The 19445-nt window shown below is 42.9% G+C and overlaps 1 protein-coding gene across 1 annotated transcript; it reads left to right on the top strand.

Annotated features, from left to right (window-relative positions):
* The first annotated feature begins 2672 nt into the window (after window positions 1–2672).
* On the top strand, window positions 2673–19445 carry Akirin1 (akirin 1). The gene is made up of 5 exons (XM_090335168.1): window positions 2673–2989; window positions 9203–9343; window positions 14007–14141; window positions 16900–16971; window positions 17900–19445. Exons 1-5 carry the CDS (start codon window positions 2773–2775, stop codon window positions 17908–17910), a joined length of 576 nt encoding a protein of 191 aa, XP_090191294.1. The 5' UTR covers window positions 2673–2772; the 3' UTR covers window positions 17911–19445.

The raw sequence follows: 19445 nt of genomic DNA, 5'->3' as shown, positions 1-19445 counted from the left end.
TTATTATACTTTTCCTAATAAAGCCACTTGAGAAACTACATTTATAATTTATTAATACAGAAAACAAAATTGTTTCCTCTGCCGATTCCTTTCAGATGAGTGTCTTGTCATATTTTGTTACAGACATGTTGAACTCCAGGATGTTTTCTCTTGCTCTTATGTTGCATTTCTTATTTTTTTTAATTTATCCTGTTGTAAACCTCCTTTACTTTCCTATGAACAACCAATGGGCTAAAATAGACATAATCACGGTTTGAAATGTAGCTCAAAGTTATAATTTATGTCAAGCATGTCCACCCAAGCACCACAAAAGAAATTTATCCTATGGTATGTTCCATAATCTCCTAATTATTTCTGTTCTTGTTTTAAAAAATGTAAAAGTATACTACCTATATCATGAGGGCTAGAGATATGGTTTAAGCCATAAAGCTTCTGTCCAGCAAATACAAAACTAAAGTCAAACCACAACACTGTGAAAAATAAATTTAAAAAAATGGAAGAATGTAAAGAAGACCCAGAGCAAACCAATAGGAAAGAAATAAAATGGGGAAAAATGAAACTGGAGATAATGTGTCTATATTTCCAAGTGAAATGTTGAGAAACATTTACTGTCAGTCATCCTGGCTAAGTGGAGAGTAGCTGGAATCTAGACTGTTGTGAAAGCCAAACATGGAAACATGTTGAAGACAGATCCCAGGAGACAAAGGCTTTAACTTTTTCAACACAGATTCCTCTGATGACCTGTTCCCAGGAAAATACAGGCTCTTACCAGTGATCCCTAGCTACCAAGGAGGCTGAGATCTTAGGATGGTGCTGGGGCAGGAAAGGCCAGGAGACTCCTATCTCTGATAAACCACTCAAAAACTGGAAGCAGCTCTCTAGCTTAAGTGGTATAGCCTTGAGCTGAAGTGCTCAGGGACAGCATGTAGGCCCAGAGTTCAAGCCCCACAAGCAGAAGTGGGCGGAGAGAAAATGCAGAGTTTATGATAAGAGAACCTTCCTCTGTCCTACTCATTTTTCCAGGACACAAAAGCACTTTTTTTTTTTTTTTTTTTTTTTTTTTTTGCCAGTCATGGGGCTGTAACTCAGGGCCTGAGGACTACCCTTGGGCTTTCTCAAGGCCAGAGCTCTATCACTTGAGCCACAGCACCACTTCCAGCTTTTTCTATGTATGTGGTACCAAGGAATCGAACCCAGGTCTTTGTGCATACTGGACAAGCACTCTACCACTAGGCCAAAATCCAAGACTGCAAAAGTACTTTTCAACTAACACTGCAACAACAATTCAGACACACCTGAAGTAGATAGAACCTGCCAGACTTGCCAAAATTAAAGAAATAGACTGACAAATCTTAGATCAATTTCGAACTCTAATATCACTCAGATGGTTTAAGCCACTGGGTAGTTTTCTATTTTGTTTTTAATTTTTAAAAAACTGTGGGGGGGGGGGTTCAGGAGTTTGGCCTAGTAGAAGAGTGCTTACCTAGCATGCACGAAGATCTGGGTTCAATTCCTCAGTACCTCATACATAGAAAAAAGCCAGAAGTGGTGCTGTGGCTCAAGTGATAGAGCTCTAGCCTTGAGAAAAACCAAGGACAGTGCTCAGGCCCTGAGCTCAAGCCCAGGACTGGAAAATAAATAAATATTTGTTATTATGAACGTGTTGTACAGAGGGGTTCCAGCAATTACACAAATCAGGTAAAGGGTACATTTCTTTTTTTTCCTCATCTTGGGGCTTGAACTCTGTCCCGGAGCTGTTTTTACTCAAGGCTAGCACTCTACTACCACTTTGAAACACAGAGCTACTTCTAGTTTTTGAGTGGTTTCTCAGAGTTAAGAGTCTCAAGGACTTTCCTGCCTGGCTTCCAACCAAGGTCCTAAGATCTCAGCTTCCCGGGTAGCTAGGGTTCCAGGCGTGAGCCACCGGCGCCCCGCCGGTCATTTCGTCGGGACGGTACCCCCCCCTTCTCTCATTCCCAGTTGGTTTTGACTTTTTTTTTTTAATAACTTTTTGTGAAACAGATCATTTGGTGAGTTGATCAATAGAGGTGTCCTCCAGCCCCGACATATCCACAAGCCCCTGACGTCGTTTTCTAGGGACTCGTGGACTTCTTCAAATCCCTGCATGTCTAGTTTCACCTATCCCACAATCAGGACGATCTGAATGCAGATTTCTCCGGACTCTGCCGACCTGTCACGGTGTGATAACAAGGCAGGAGGGAACCTCCCAGAAGGAGGTCACCGGGCCACCCGGAATTCCCGGCCCCCCTCCCGCCCCGCCTCACCCCGTGATCGCTCACCCAGCCACTCCAAACTCTTCCAGCCCCCCCCCCCCCCGTCCCCCCCACTCACACCCGAGCCGCGCAGGTGCGAAAACCTAAGGGGCCACCCCGGCGCGACCGCCCCGGCGAGTGTTTGGGGAGACCAAGGAGGGGAACGGGGACGCTGGGGCGGGGCGGCGGCGGGGGTGGGGGCCTCCTCGGCGTTGCTTGGAGACCGCGCTGTCCTCCCAGATCGGTCCACTAGCTCGGCAGGGGCGCCGGGGCCGAGCGGTGGCCCGCAGACCTCCCGGAGCGGCCCTCTTCCGGCTTCTCCCCCCCCTCCGTCGGGCGGTGGCGAGCGCCCGTGACGTCACAGGAGGCGGGGCCAGCACCGCTGCCGGGTGCGGGAGGCGCCATTGGAGCCGGCTTGGCTTGTGAGCCCGGGTGAGCAGCCGGAGCTCGGGCCACAGTTGCTGCCTCGTCCGCTCCCGGTCCCTGCTCCCTCCGCGGAATGGCGTGCGGGGCGACTCTGAAACGGCCTATGGAGTTCGAAGCGGCGCTGTTGAGCCCCGGTTCCCCAAAGCGGCGGCGCTGCGCCCCCCTGCCCGGCCCCACACCGGGCCTCAGGCCCCCGGACGCCGAGCCTCCGCCGTTTCCGACTCAGACCTTGACGCCGACTCTCCAGCAGCCCGCCTCGCCCGGCTGCGAGCGGCGCCTTCCAACTCCTGGTAACCTGCACCGCTGCGGGCCTGGCATGAAGCCAGGCCCAGGCTTGGGGGGCGGAGAGGGTCACGGACACCGGGTGGATTCCCGCACGGACCCCTTCTTTGCGTGGAGAAAAGGGAACTGGGGTGCCGATGGGCCTGGTTGCTTCCGGGGACGCGAGACATCCGGGAGGGTAGTGGCCCCTCGGTGTCGACGTTCGGTTTTCCTGGAGGTAGAGAGCCTGGCGGGGTGGGCGACGAAGCTGACGGGGAAAACCTTCCGGAGCGGGCCTCCCCGTCCCCGGACTCCCCGCCGCGTCCGCTGCGGCGATCCACCCTGTCGATCGAGTGGGCTGTGGGAAATTGGATTCTGCTCACGAACTCGGCCTTGAGTGGGGGGCGGGAGGGACGGGCTGAGGGGAAGAGGCGTGAGTGTGCCACTCAGCCCCGTGCCGTGGCTGGAACGGCACCCACCGTGCAGCTTCATTCCCAGAAGTCTCTAGGGACTCCAGGCCGGAGGAGGAACTATGGAATCCTGTTTCCACCTGACCGTTTCTAAAGGGCTGGCCCCGTTTTACTGTATGGCTATTGTCTTGTACCATATATGGCTTGAAATGGGTTATGGGTTATGCCGTTGGCCAGAACTTGAGAATCCTTTAACATACAGAGGCCCTGGTAGCAAGAATTCAACTCTAGCCCAGGGACTCTCCTTCAATAGGGCATTCCACTCCAGCCAAGGAAAGGATTCATGTGACGGGGTGAACATACCTATCGTATTGCAGGACTAGAGCGAGTGCATCAGCATTAACATTCAGCAGTTTAAAAGGGCTCCCAGAATGAAGGTCTCTCAAAAGTGACTATTAGCAAGTAATTTCTTTGTTGTTGCTTTTTCCCGTTTTCAAGCTAAACAAAACCTTAAAGTCTCCTTTTAAGATCATTCTTTATTCACCTCTTTATTTACTAGTGTCTTTACATTTTTTTTTTCTCCCTTTTCTATCAACTATGCAGATTTTAGGCCCTTCTCACACCAGGATCCTTTTCAGCCAATTTAGCTATCCCAGAGGCTTTATATATTTTCTTTAAACTATGTCTGCCCTTTACCCTAGACCCATTTTTTCCCCTTTCTGTTTGCTAATCGGAAGAGTCATTGACTCATTACCAAACCTATCACATAGGAACTCTGTTCTTTAAATTCCATGATCATTTAATGTTGTACACAATGAGGTAACATTTGCAAAAATGTTTTTGTAATGGGATGGGGGGGTTGCCTGGGCTGTAGTTTTACTTACTGGAGAGACTGAGAATTGCAATTGCTTGAGCCTAGAAGTTCCACACATGCCTATGAAGAGGCATGGGCTATGAAGAACCCATCCCAATTCACAGGAAAAGGGGGTGGGGGGCACTGGTATCCACTTGCAGTGATGTTACAGGCTTTGTAAGCCTTTGTTTCTTCAATACTTTCTTCCTAGACTAGTTTCTTTGTAGTTCACAATTATTTGGAAGCTCAAATGTGACAGTGCTATAATGAGGACATTGGGGGAGGAGGGTGTTCTGGACATTGAACCTAAGGCCTCAAGCATGTGTTGGAGGAGCTAACCTCAGCCCTCTTCATTATGTTTCTTTTTATTTTCTTTGTAGTGTTCAGGATAATATCCCAAGGCCTAATTCACTTCACCACTGAACTATACCTTCAGGCCTGTTTCTTAATGCTTACTGGAATTTGGTTCTGTTATGAAAGAAATATATACTAATAGTTTATTATTTGATGCTTTGGCTTAAGAAAAACGTTGGGGAGGGCAGGTAGCATCAGTTGCTATTCAGTTAAGTAGAGTCAGGAAAGTGAGTTTAACCATCTAGCTTCATTTTGTCCCATGCCAGTGTTATCTTGAGGATTGCAAACTTATTTCAGAAATAGTCAAGTTTTTTTTTGTTGTTGTTGTTGTTGCCAGTCCTGGCCCTTGACCTCAGGGCCTGGGCTCTGTCCCTGAGCCTCTCTGTGCTCAAGGCTGGAGTTCTACAGCACCATTTCCAGCTTTTTCTTTGTATGTGGTACTGAGGACTGGAACATAGGTTTCATGCATGCTAGGCAATCACTTTTCCTCTAGGCCACATCCCTAGCTCCTCAAGAAATTTTTTTACTTGAAAGAGAGATTGGGGGACAGGAGGGAATGACTTAAGTGGTAAAATGCTTGCCTAGAAAAATACAAGCCCCTGAATTCAAATGCCAGAGCCATCACTGCCCCTCCCCCAAAAAAGATACATAATAAGAACAGCCTATGAAATTAGCCTTCCTTTATTTTCTTTTTTGATACTAGAGATTGAACTCCAGGATGTAGCACTTGCCTAAGCTAGCACTTTGCCATTGTGCTACATGTCAGCCTGTACTTAGATTTTTTTTGTTGTTGTTCTTTTGCTAGTCCTGGAGCTTGAACTCAGGGGCCTGGGTACTGTCCTTGAGCACTTTTGCATAAGGCTAGCACTCTGCCACTTGGGCCACATCACCACTTCTGGCTTTTTTTTTTTTTTTTTTTTTTTTTTTGTATGTGGTACCGAGGAATTGAACCCAGGGTTTCGTGAATGCCAGGCAAGCACTCTACCACTAGGCCATACTTTCAGCCCCATTTACTTAGATTTTTGCTTTATTTTGTCAGGGTGATGTATAGAGGGGTTACAGAATAAGGTAGTGAGTACATTATTTCTTGAAGATTGTTACTCCTTCCCATGTTTTTTTACCCACTTCCCCTCCCCTTCCCAAGTTGTAAAGTTTATTTCCAGATGTACTTAGATTTTTAATAAGTGGATACCCATCATGGAGTGGCTTGCCGTTTCCAGAAATGGTTTTGTAAATGTGGAGTGAGCCTAGATGTTAAAAGTTAATTTATCATGACTTTAGAGTTGGAGAATAGCTACTAGATTTGAGGTAGGTGTGTGTGTGTCTGTCTGTCCCCGTCCGCCCATTCGTGTCCTGGTGCCCGTGTGAGAATCCATTTTAAGATCTTTGAAACAACAAATATTTAACCTTGCAAAAGCATCAGGGTGAAGGAATTTTATTGTGGATAACTGTTCTTCTCTCCGCATTCCTTTATGTTGTTGCACTTAATGAGTCCTTCTAAAAGAAAAAATAGTGTCCACTGTTAAAAAAAGGAACATTTAAAAGTGCCATTTGCTGTTTCTTGTGGCCTTTTTTTAAACCTTTGTGGGGTTTGAACTCAGGGCCTGGGTAACTGTCCCTGAGCCTTTTCTAGTTAATACTAACATTATCACTTTGAACTACAGTGCCACTTCCTGTTTTCTGGTAGTTAATTGTAGATGAGAGTCTCAGGGACTTTCTTGCCTGGACTGGCTTTGAATTATGATCCTCAGATCTCAGCTTTCTGAGAAGCTAGGATTATAGACATGAGCCACCGTAGCACCTAGCTTTGTGGCCTCTTCAGAGGAAAATTATATTTCTTCCTTTTTTTTTTTTGCCAGTCTTGGGGTTGAACTCAGGGCCTGCGCACTGTCCTTGGGGCTTCCGTACCACTTGAACCACAACACCACTTCTAGTTTTTCTATATACATGGTACTGGGGAATCGAACCGGGTCTTTGTGCATGCCAGGCAAGCACTCTACCACTAGGCCAAACTCTGGGTTCCTCATCTCTTCCTTTTTATTCTATAAATACCATTCTTGAAGTTGGTAGTCCTACTAGTCTCATGGTTATATCTTTCCATTTGTTCATGGAATACCTGAGGTAGTTAGAAGTTTATCAAAGGCCTTCTGTTCTCAGGAGCATTGTCTCCCTACTTGTCTTTTCTTGTTTCAAATAGTTGCAGTTCCTTACATCCTTGAATTGAGTCTGGCAAGTATTTACTTGAGGCATATTAATTTTTTTAAATAAAGCTTTACAAATTCGAGTATGTAAAACATGAATTTTGTAGTAGTCTTTTTTTTTTTTCTTGGCCAGTTCTAGGTCTTGAACTCAGGGCCTCAGCACTGTCCTTGGACATTTTTGCTCAAGGCTCACTCTCTGCCACTTGAGCCACAGCACCGCTTCTGGCTTTTTCTTTCTTTTTTTCTTTCTTTCTTTCTTTTTTTTTTTTTTTTTTTTTGGTGGGTCATAGGGCTTGAACTCGGCCTGGGCACTGTCCCTGAGCTCTTCAGCTCAGCTACCTCCCTACCCCTAGGCCTGGGCATGAGCTCTTCAGCTCAAGGGGCTACCACTCTACCCTTGAGCCAAGCCCCTCTTCCCCATTTTCTGGAGGTCAATTTGAGATAAGAGTCTCGGGTCCTTTTGTGCCTGGGTTGTCTTTGAACCGTGATCCTGAGGTCTCAGCCTCCTAAGTAGCTACCATGTATCTACTTCTGGCTACTTCTGTCTTTTTCTGCATATGTGGTACCAAGGAACCAAACTTTATGCTTGGTAGGTGAGCGCTCTGCCACTAGGCTACATTTCCGGCCCTGTAGCATTCTTAATGGAAAGCATTGCTTACCCTATTTTATAGCATAGAAGATTGAGAGGATTGAGATATAAGAAAAGTTATCTAGGTTAGGTTTCTGGGCCATACAACCACTTATTAATAGTCATGTTAGTATTAGTAGCAATATTATTAATATTTTTATTTTTATTCTTACAATCTAATCAGTTAGGTATTTGACATTTTTTACTGAAGAACTAACTGATCCTGAATGACGTCCCAAAGTTATATAGAGGTTGGGGATTTAACTCAGTGGAAGAGCGCTTGCCTGGCAAGGGCAAGGCCCTGAATTCCGTCTTCAGTTCTGAGGGGAAATAAAAGGTAGTTACATAGCAAGTAGAAAATATTATTAGTAATTCCTATTATTAAATATAAAATGTATACTAGAAAAATTTGAATAGGGAATAAAAATTTCTGGGTTTATTTTCATATGTTTGCTTTCTTTATTAAGAAAATATATTTATACTACAAAAATGAAGAACTTGAAAATTCTTCCTGGAAAAAAATTTCTTCTAGATTCTTTGTTTTGTTTTTGCTAGGAATATATTTCAAGGTATATTGGTGTTTCCTGGACTCTATTTAATACCTACCAAATTTGGTTGTTATTACCTTAACTCAGAAAAATCTGAATCCTAACAAATACTAATTCTAGTTGGATCAGAAAATTCTTTTCTAAGTTCTGACCATCAATTTCAAACAATAAATCTTAGCTCTTCTCCTGTTCAGTGTTCAGACTGTGAACATAATGGTTTATGTTGTTCTCTTAAGAGCCTTATGAGAAATAAAGGCTTTATTTTTAGAGAGCTTAGGTTGCTAAGGAACTCACTTCTTAATAATGTAGTTTATGACAATGTAAAACTTAACAGATTGGTGCTGAGTACTAATCCTAGCTGTAAGGCTGAGATCGAGGATTGGGGTTCTAAGCCAGCTTGAACAGAGAAGTCCATGAGATTATTATATCTAATTAACAGGGGGAAAGCTGTAAGTTGAGATGTGACTCAGGTGGTAGAGTGCCAGTCTTGAGCAAAAGGGCCAAGTGAGAGTGCCTGACTTAAAGAACCAGTACGGCATTAAAAAAAAAAAAAAAAAGGTACGGTGACGCCTGTAATCCTAACTATCAGGAGACTGAGATCTGAGGATCTAGGCTCTAAGCTAGCTCAGGCATTAATGTCCTTGAGACTCTTATCTCCAACTAACTACTAGAAAAGCAGAAGTGGCACTGTGGTTCAAAGGGGTAGGGCAGTAGCCTTGAGCTGAATTGCTCAGGGACAGAGCCCCGGCCCAGAACCACCCCCCCTCCAAAAAAAAAAAAGAATTATAAACAAACCTTATAGATCAATAGAATGGTTTCTTTTACTGTAAATTGACGAATCTTCTGGAATATAGCAAATCTATCACCTTTCTTAAAGGAAGACAAGTGACAAGAATTGTCTAGGTGCCTTATGCCTAAGTACCTGCTAATGTATGCCTTTTTTTAAGTAGTGGCAGTAATAACACACCATTTCAGTGATGATAGAAGGAATGTTTCATACAGTGTAAACATTTACTTGTTAACATTAATAACATGTAGGGGGAGATCAAGTCCTGCATACTAAAGGCGTTAAAGTCTAGTAAAAATACCCTCTCTCAATGATAATAGAGCTTGGGGAAGAGGACTTGGCCTAGCATGCAGAGGAGCCCTGGGTTTGCTCTCTAGCATCATGAAGAAGAAAGTGGTTTATTCCACTTTCTGAAGAAAAGCCGAAGAAATGACATAACTTCATTTTTTTAAATTTATTAGAGCAAATTTTTCAGAACATAAAACAAGAATATAGTCGTTTTCAGAAGTGGAAACATTTAGAAGTTGTTCTCAATCAAAGTGAAGCTTGTACTTCAGAAAGCCAGCCTGTCTCTTCCACACTCACAGCACCTAGTTCTCCAGGTAAGTGTGCTTAAGTGTGTTTATAACTATATAACTGCAATCACAACCAAATTTGGTCCACTACCTCTTTTTAAAGTTAACTAAAGTGAAATACAAGAATTCATTTTGGAGCTGGGAGTTTGGTCTAGTGGTAGAGTGCTTGCCTCACAAGCATGAAGACCTGGATTCAATTCCTCCATACCACATATATAGAAAAGGCCAGAAGTGGTACTGTGCCTCAAGTGGTAGAACTCTAGCCTTGAGAAAGCCCTAGGACTGGCAAAAAAAAAAAAAAAAAAAAAAACCTCATTTTTTAGATGCTTAATCACCATTAACCACTTGTGGATGATGTTTTGTTGTGTACCAGTCCTGGGGCTTGAATGCAGGTCCTGGGCTTTTTTGCTCAAGGCTAGTGCTCTACCGCTTGCACCACAACTCCATCCACTTCTGGATTTTTGGTGGTAATTAGAGATGAGTCTCACAGATTTTACTGCTAGGAATGGCTCTAACAGTGATTATCAGATGTTAGCCTCCCAAGTAGCTAGGATTCTAGGCATGACTGTTGTGTTGAGCATGCAACGGTAAGACATTTCCAGATTGCAGATAGTTTCCGTTGGACATTCTTGTTATATCATTGAACTATCCACAAGGCTGAGATCTGAAGTAACTTGGGCAGGAAAGTCAATGAGACAAACACAAAAAAAGTTGAAATTGGAGCTGTGGCTCATTTGGTAGAACACTAGCTGTGGGGAAAAAAAAGAAAAAAGCTTTGACACTTAGGGACAATGCCCCGTCCTGGGACCAGCATTAATATTTTAAAACTTGCTAGGAGCTAGTGGCTTACGCCTGTAATCCTAACTATTCAGGGGGCTGAGATCTGAGGATCATGGTTCAAAGCAAGCCCAGGCACTAAAGTCAGTAAGACTCTTATCTCCAATTAGCCCCTCAAAAACTGAAAGTGGAGAGCGGTGGTTCAAGTGTTAAAGCCCTAGTCTTGAGTACAAAAGAGGCTCAGGGACAATGCCCAGGCCCTGAGTTCAAGCCCCACGACCAACAAAAAATAAATAAAATGTCTCAAAGGACATGGTGATGTACACCTATAATCACAGCAGTCTTCTAGCATTTGGGACACAGAAGCAGAAGGATCTCAAGTTAGAGAACTTAGAGTACATAATGAGACCTGGCTTCAAGACAAAAAAAAAAACAACAACAACAATGACAACCACAGCCAAAATTCTGTCTTTTTCTATACATAAACTGGTGGTTGCCAGGAGCTGGAGGCTTAATGGATAGGTTTATTTTTTCAGAGTGTTGGAAATGAGTGTTGGATAAGAGGCTGAGATCTGAGGATTTCTCTTCAAAGCCAGGCTGCACTAAAGTCTGTGAGACTCTTATCTCCATTTAACCACCAGTAAACCAGAAATGGTGTTATGGCTCAAAGGGTAGGGTGGTATTCTTGAGCTGAAGAGCTCAGGGTAGCACCCAGGCTCAGTTTAAGCCCCAGGACCGTTAAAGGAAAAAGAAAAGAAAAGGCTGGTTGTTTGTTATGTGAATTTTTGCTTAATAAATATATTTTGAATGAGCCAAAACTTAAACCTGCCTCTTTTTTTGGTGGGGGGGGGGGGAGTAGGGAGTAAGTCCTAGGGCTTGAACTCAGCTACTGGGCACTGTCCTTGAGCTTTCTCAGGGCTAATACTCTGTTACTTGAGCCACAGCACCAGTTCTGGCTTACTCTGTGTATATCATACTGAGGAATTGACTTTGTGCATGCTAGGTAAGCCCTCTATCACTCTACTACTCCCAGCCCAGACAAAGGCTTTTTGAGAGGTGATACTTTCAGCCATGTCCATAACCTTCACATCTGAAATCATAGCCATCAAGAAGGTGAAAAAGAGATTTCTAAATTTCATATATTTCTCTGGTAAAGGGATGGGGAGACGTGACATTAGAAAGAGGTTATAATAAATACTTAAGCAATGGATTTCATAGTGTTACCATAGAAAGTTCTGGTTCTAATGATACATTTCCATGTTTTCTACCATTCCAGTAATGTTTTGGTTTCTAACAGGACTATTTTCATGAACTTTTAATTCTTTTCACCCTAATTTCAAAGGGAATGAGATATGCCTAATTGTCAATTAAAAAAAGAATCCTTGTGAATATACTTGAGCTGAGCTTGTTAACATGTTCTGATAGACTCAAAGGTTAATGACTTTGTTAATAATGGGTTTATTGTTTGTGTGCCCATACAAAAACTTAAACTCTGGGCCTGGGCACTGTTCTTTAGAGTGCACACGCGCTCTCGCTCGCTCGCTCTCGCGCGCGCGCTCTCCCTCTCCCCCCCCCTCTTTCTCTCTCTCTCTCTCTCTCTCTCTCTCTCTCTCTCTCTCTCTCTCTCTCTCTCTCTCTCTCTCTCTCTCTCTCTCTCTCTCTTTGTCAGTCCTGGGGAGTGAATTAGGGCCTGAGTACTGTCCTTGGGCTTTTCTCAAGGCTGGTGCTCTAGCACTTGAACCACAGCACCACTTTCAGCTATTCTATATATGTGGTACCAAGGAATTGAACCCAGGTCTTCATGCATGCTAGGCAAGTACTCTACCACTAGACTCCCCTTTAGCCCTTTTTGATCAACAGTGGTAATCTACCTACCGTTTTAGCCATAGCTCCACTTCCTATTTTATTGTTGCTTTATTGGAGATGAGAGTCTCACAGACTTTCAGCTAAATTTAAGTCCTATCTGTCTCCTGAGTACCTAGGATTATGGGTTTGAAGCCACTGATACTCAACAAATATATTGAGCAATGAATTCCCTTGGTCTCCTGGGCCGTAAGCACCCCAGCATCTTACCAGAATCACCTGTGAAGTTTAAAATATAAGATGCCCAAGCTCTGCTGCAGAATTAAGTCAGAATTTTGTTGGTGGTTGTAGGGCTTGAACTTAGGGCCTGGACGCTGTCCTTGAGTCTCTTTGGGCTCCAGGCTAGTACTCTATCACTTGAGCCACAGCACCACTTTTGGGCTCCAGGCTAGCACTCTACCACCACAGCACCGCTTCTGGTTTTTGAGTGATTAATTGAAGATAAAGGTCTCACAGGGACTTTCTGCCCAGGCTGGCTTTGAACTGCAATCCTCAGATCCGCAGCCTGCTGAGTAGCTAGGATTACAGGTGTGAGCTACCTGTGTCTGGCCTAACTTAGTATATCTTTTTGTTGTTAATTTTTTTTGGGGGGGTGAGTCATGGGGCTTGAACTCTAGGCCTGGGCGCTGTCCCTGTGCTCTTCAGCTCAAGGCTACTGCCTTACCTTTTTTTGTTCTTTATGAAATGAGCATTGAGCATGCATGGGCTCAGATAATTATGACATTGAACTGTTCTTTGGTATGCAGGTCATTTGGCACACCTGGACACATGTTATTCCTTTTGCCTCTCTGGCTTTGCTTTATAAAACAAAGATAGAGAAGCGAATGTGGTGATTCACACCAATAATTTCCAGACAGTAGTGGTAGTATTCAGGAGACCAAGGTAGGAGAATCATAATTGATGCTAGCCCCAAGTCATGCTCGAATTTGGCCTAATGGTAGAGTGCTTGCCTAGCATGCATGAAGGCCCAGGTTCCATTCCTTGGCACCACATACATAGAAAAAGCCAGAAGTTGTTCTGTGGCTCAAGTGGTAGAGCTCTAGCCTTGAAAAAGCCTAAGGACAGTGCTCAGGCCCTGAGTTCAAGCCCCAGAACTGGCACCCCCCCCCAAAAAAAAAAAAAAAAGGTCACAAAGTTTTGTGAAGTATTCTAGATAAGATAATAGGGAAAAAAATTTTCCTGAACAAATGTTTTGTTCTTTCGTTTTTGTTTTGGGGCTGGTCCTAAGATGTGAACTTGGGGCCTCTGTGCTATCTCTAAGCTTTTTTTTTTTTTTTTTGGTGGGTCATGGGGCTTGAACTCAGCCTGGGCATTTGTCCCTGAGCTCTTCAGATCAAGGCTACTACTCTACCCTTGAGCCAAGCCCCCTTCCCCATTTTTTAGCGGTTAATTTTGGAGATTAGAGTCTCAGGTCCTTTTTTTTTTTTTTTGCCAGGCCTGGGCTTGAGCTCAGGGTCTGAGCCCTGTCCTTGGACTTTCTCAAGGCTAGAGCTCTACCACTTGAGCCTCAGCACCACTTCCGGCTTTTTTTTTTCTATATATGTGGTACCGAGGAATCGAACCTGGGTCTTCGTGCATGCTAGGCAAGCACTTTAACCACTAGGCCAAACTCCCGGCCTCTCAGGTCCTTTTTTATTATTTATTTATTTATTTATTTTGCCAGCCCTGGGCTTGAGCTCAGAACCTGAGCACTGTCCTTGCACTTACTCAAGGCTAGAGCTCTACCACTTGAGCCTCAGCACCACTTCTGGTTTGTTTCTATGTATGTGATACTAAGGAATCGAACCCAGGTTTTTGTGCATGCTAGGCAAGCACTCTACCACTAGTCCAAACTCCCGGCCCTCTCAGGTGCTTTTGTGCCCAGGCTAGCTTCAAACCATGATCCTTAGATCTCAGCCTCCTGAATAGCTAGGGTTACATGCATGAGCCACCACACTGGCTTGAACAATTTTTTCTTAAAATATATTTTGAGGACAGTTCTAAAATGAAGTTTCTATTTTGAATCAGAATTGGGATATATTGTGTAAACTAAATTTTATCTTCTGGCCAGGTTCTTCCTGGATGAAGAAGGACCAGCCTACTTTTACCCTTCGACAAGTTGGAATAATATGTGAACGACTCTTAAAAGACTACGAAGAAAAAATTCGGGAGGAGTATGAACAAATCCTCAATACCAAATTAGCAGGTGGGCTGAAAGCAATGACTGTGCTGTTGTTTTCAATAGGATTCAGTATGAATGAACCCTCAGTTAAAGAAAGCAAGCCCTTAGAAAAGGATAGCTTCCTAGAAGAGAGGTTATTAAATTAGGAGTGTTGAGGTTAATTTTTGATGGCAGTAAATAGGTTATTTATTGATTATGTGGAAATTTTACTGGTTTGCATTTCTGATACATAAATAAGCTCTCCATGTAAGAATATTCCATGTGAACAAACACAGGCATTGAGTAAGCCATTTGAGCTAGCCAGCTGGTAAGCAAGTGGTAGGATATGGTACTAACCTCCCAACAGGTGTTTGGGAAGAGTGTGGAATTGTTAACACATTCACACTTGTGGGAGTCACTGTGTAGATGTGGGAGGTTAGACATCCTGCAATAGGAAGTTATAAAATAGAATAAACCAAGGAGAGCCTAGGTAAGACCAGAACAAAGATGGTGATTAGTGATGGCAAGAAGTAGAGCTTTATGTAAAAGGAAGGGATCTGAATTGTGAGAAAGTAATGCATATTTTAGCCAGGTGCTGGCAGCCCAAACTTGAAATCTTATCTACTTGGAAGGCTGTCATGGATCTTTAGAGGCCTGCCTGGGTGTGGTAGTGTGTATTTTTTATCTCAGCTGCATGAGAGGCTGTGATTCCAGGCCAGCAGCCTGGCAGAAAATTTCCTGAGACTCCCATCCCAATGAGAGAACCTGGGCATGGTGGCAGGTACCTGCCATGCCAGCAATGACAAGAAACCTAATAAAGTGGGCCGGGAGTTTGGCCTAGTGGTTGAAGTGCTTGCCTAGCATGCATGAAGACCCGGGTTCGATTCCTCGGTACCACATATAGAAAAAAAGCCGGAAGTGGTGCAGAGGCTCAAGTGGTAGAGCTCTAGCCGTGAGAAAGTCCAAGGACAGTGCTCAGGCCCTGAGCTCAAGCCCCGGACTGGCAAAAAAAAAAAAAAAAAAGAAACCTAATAAATTAGGTAGATTTCATTTCAGGATTATACCTTGGTAGGAAGTGAGACCCTAACTCAAAAATAATGTGTGCTAAAGAGCGCTGAAGGTGTAACTCAGATGTAGGGTGGTTGCCTAACAAGCACAATGCTCCAAGTTCAAACCGTATTTCCAACAAAAGAAAAATGCTAAAGTTAGTACAGGTTAGTGAAAGAGGACAGTGTTGGGATTAGAGAGATTTTAGGGTACACATTTTGTACTGATCTGGTGACCTACACAACATGTTTTGTCAAAATATTTATAGATCTGCTTTAAATTGGGACCTGTTGGGTAATCAAAGTAAATAGGTTTGCTTATAGGACTACATCCTTTATTATACTAATAAAATAAGATACTCTAATCATTCCCAGTCCTACTCCTAATCTAGTATTGTTCATATCCTCTGGCTCTTAAGTCATTTCCTTGTTCTTGTTCACAGGAATCAGGACACCTCTTATTTGTCCGTCCCTCCCTTCCTCCCTCCGTCCCTCCCTCCCTCCCTCCCTCCCTTCCTCCCTTCCTTCCTTCCCTCCCTCCTTTCCTCCCCCCCACCCTTTTTTTTTGGTTGGTCATGGGGCTTGAACTCTGGGCCTGGATGCTGTTCCTGAGCTCTTCAGCTCAGGACTATCACTTTACCACTTTGAGCCACAGAGCCACTTCTGGTTTTCTAGTGGTTAATTGGAGATAAGAGTCTCACAGACTTCTCATGCTCAGGCTGGCTTTGAACTGTGATATTCAGATCTTAGCCTCCTGAGTAGCTAGGATTATAGGCCAGAGCCACCTGCGCCCAGCTCACCTTCTGTTTCCCTCCTTAGGTGTATTTCAGTGGAACTGTCTATAGTTACATAGTATTTTTCTTTCAGTTTTCTGGATGTCTTACTGCTTCCACTCATGTTTTTTTGTTTGTTTGTATCTATCTGTGCAGGGGATTGAATCCAGGAAAGTGCTCTACTATATGAACAACATTCACACCCTATCCGTTCATATTTTACAATGTGTGTGCTGAAATTTTTAGCAATGAGATATTTCAAAACTTCATCATCTTTAGGAGATTTGTTAAATTTGCTGGCTTACAATAGCAAGCACTAATGGATGTTGAGGCCATTAGTTTGTAATAGAGTTACAGCATGAGAAAGGTCATTGTGTGAATTTGGTGTATGAGTGCATGTGCTCCTGTGCCAGTCCTAGGGCTTGAACTGAAGGCCTAGGCACTGTCCACCAGCTTTTTTGCTCATGCTCAAGGCTACTGCTCTGCCACTTGAACCACAGCTCTACTTCCAGCTTTTTACTGGTTCATTGAAGATGAGTCTCATGGACTTTTCTGCCTGAGCTGGCTTTGAACTTCAATCCTCAGATTGATTTGGAGCTAAAAGCAACAAATCTCAGTGGTATGTCTAAGAAATATTTGAGATGATAGAGAACTCAAAGTAGGAAGATAACTGTCATCCTTGAAACTTCAATTCTTGGAAAAGTGCTGGGAGGAATGAGATTTGGGGATAAGTATATACTTACATGTGTATGTGTGAACGTAAGTGCAGGCATGTACATGGCAGTACTGGGACTTGAACTTAGTTTTTTCTTTTTTCCTTCAAGGCTAGTCCTCTACATTCTAGCTTTTTGCTGCTTAGAGATAAAATTCTCTTAGATTTGTCTAATCCTCAGATCTCAGCCTTTTGAGTAGGTAGGATTACAGTAGTGAACCATTCACCAACTTAGTATATACTTTGATTTCCCCCCTCCCATCCCATCACAGAGCAGTATGAATCATTTGTGAAATTCACACATGATCAGATTATGCGTCGATATGGAACAAGGCCAACAAGCTGTAAGTATGCCAAGTTTTTCTTTGAAATGTTTAAGTTCTAAGAACAAGATTTTCACATGGAATATCTTTTCTCCTGAGGGCAAAAATCCCTAGGGAGATAAAATAATAACTAAGAATAAGAATACTTATTTCCACAAGCAGTATAAGCCTTTTTTTTTGGTCTGTCATTGTGGGTCTTAAACTCTGGGCTGGGTCTGGGCATTGTCTCTAGCTCAAGGTTAGCACTCTACTTCTTGAGCCACAGTTCCACTCCGCCAACCCCCCCCCCCTTTTTTTTTTAAATTCAAGTCCTGGGGCTTATACTAAGGGCCTGGGTGTACTATCTTTGAGCTCTTCTGCCCAAGGCTACTGCTCTACCACTTGAGCCACAGCTTCACTCTCCCTTTTTGGTGATTCATTGGAGATGTCTCATGGACTTTCCTTCTCGGAGTGGCTTCAACTGGGATCTTCAGATCTCAGGCTTTTGAGTAGCTAGGATTACAGGCATGAGCCACCAGTACTCAGCGCTAAGAAGCCTTTTTAGTCCTCACCAAATCTATTTTTGTTATAGTGTAACCATTTGGGAACTCTTGTTCCCATTTTATATGTAAGGCTAGTGCTTAGAAAGTTATTTGCAGAAATAGTTATAGCCAGTGGTTCTTTGAGGATTTGAAACCCGTTTCTTCTCCAGAAGACGGTTCTAGTTACTGTTCAATTAATTGAAGTTGATTCCTTAAAGTGTGTGGTCAGAATTTCTTAATTCTAAACATTCTGAAATTATCAGTTACTCAAAATGTCGATTATAAATAGTTTAAGTCTAACCTTGAGCCACGATTCTTAAATTCTTGAAGTTTAGTGCCTTTTAGTTGGTGTTTTTCACATTTACTATTAGTGATTAAAAAGCATCTTGACACTTGATATTTCAGTGGTCTTGTCCTTTTATTTGTAGATGTATCCTGAAGCTCTTTTGCATATCTGGGTACCAGGTTTGACCTCAAGAGATGGCTGCTGTACACTTTTTGCAACTGGTTTGATATCACATTTCAGCTCCAACTTTGCATCCTGAGAACACTTCAATGTTTCTGCAGGTCCATTTTATACAACTTGAAAGAAAAACTTTCTGGTTGCCACAAGCATATCTTTCTTTTCTGCTCATCCAATAAACAGCTGTGCCCTACTGTGATAGATTTTACAAACAAAAATACCTGGAGCAGCAGTTTAGCAAAATATGCCTTCAGTGGCAGTCAACAAATGGAGTTTCCCCAAGCACAGTTCTGTAAGAAGTGTGTGTGTATGTGTGTGTGTGTATGTGTGTATGTATGTGTGTATGTATGTTTTTAAGTTATTATTTGTATTGTGCAGATTTTCTTTTTCTTTTTTTTTCTTTTTTTAATCTTGGGGATTCTGGCTGTGAATTTGATGCACGACAATTATGGTTAAAAACATTTGCTTGGTCTACAAAAGAGCATTAATGTTTTGTGACCATATAAGTTGTAACAATGGATTGTTTTATATGTAGGTATTATTGTTAAAAACAGGGACTGTTTCCAGGCACAGAATATGAATCCTAAGTTAGAGTGAACATTAGATGTGATTATGATGATATAGCAAAGGTCTTGGGTCCTAGATCTAACAAGTGTGTGGTGAGACGTTAGAACAAACTGGAGACAGGCCATGGACACATGGACTCTGACTAGCCGTGTTAGAAAAATAACTTGACTCCAAGCCTTAAAATACCCTGTGGAGTCTACGCTCACCTCATTCACAAAAGAGCTCCCTGGACACTGAACCTCTCCAGGGATAAGGTCCCCTGGAACAGGAGCGTCAGAGTTTCCTCGGGAACATAACAGGTGAGCACTGGGCTGGGCCAGGCCCCGGCAGCACTGCTACTTGGGACGAGCCACTTCACCTTTCAGTTAGTAAAAATAGAATTTGGATCCTTGTGTCAGGTTCCTCCAAACTTCTGAGGTGTCCATATTCAACTGCTTGAGCTTTGTTTTGGCGACCCCCTGCCTGAAGTTGCTTATAGACTGTTCTTCACCTTGTTTCCAAGGCTGTGGAACAGAAAGTAACCTCTGTTTTGAGGAGGTGGAAGTTAAGTATACATTTATTTTTTACTGTGACTTGTTCAGGACCACATTTTACAAAAATGCCTTGTTTCCTTTGCTATCCTTTCTGGAAAGGAAAGTTCTATTAAAATGTTTTAGTTTGAATATAGAATAGTTTTTTTTTTTTAATTACGGCTTATTTTGAAAAAATTCTTGAGTTTTAATTCAAATGTATGCCAATACCTTCCAGAATAAGGTAATATCCAGAGACAGTTGTTCTGATCACATGGCTTAGAGAAATTTCTGGGATGTTCACATTCAACGATTCCTTATTGATGAATGTCTTTGACTTAAATCTAACCAAAAACTGCAACATTATTCTTTGTACATTTTCATTATATAGTGTTAACAAGCTTAGTTGCAAACAAATAAAATACTTAAGCTATT

The sequence above is a fragment of the Megascapheus bottae genome, chromosome 6 (assembly GCF_031878675.1).
Source record: "Megascapheus bottae isolate mThoBot1 chromosome 6, mThoBot2.hap1, whole genome shotgun sequence".
NCBI classification, from domain to species: Eukaryota; Metazoa; Chordata; class Mammalia; order Rodentia; family Geomyidae; genus Megascapheus; species Megascapheus bottae.
The sequence above is the reverse complement of the archived record's forward strand: the minus strand, read 5'-3'. Positions and strand labels throughout refer to the sequence as shown.

Coding starts and splice junctions, on each gene's coding strand:
- Akirin1 (XM_090335168.1), top strand. CDS start 2,773: ATGGCGTGCGGGGCGACTCTGAAACGGCCTATGGAGTTCGAAGCGGCG. Junction 9,344..14,006: donor CACAGCACCTAGTTCTCCAG/GTAAGTGTGCTT, acceptor TCTTCTGGCCAG/GTTCTTCCTGGATGAAGAAG. Junction 14,142..16,899: donor CCTCAATACCAAATTAGCAG/GTGGGCTGAAAG, acceptor ATCCCATCACAG/AGCAGTATGAATCATTTGTG.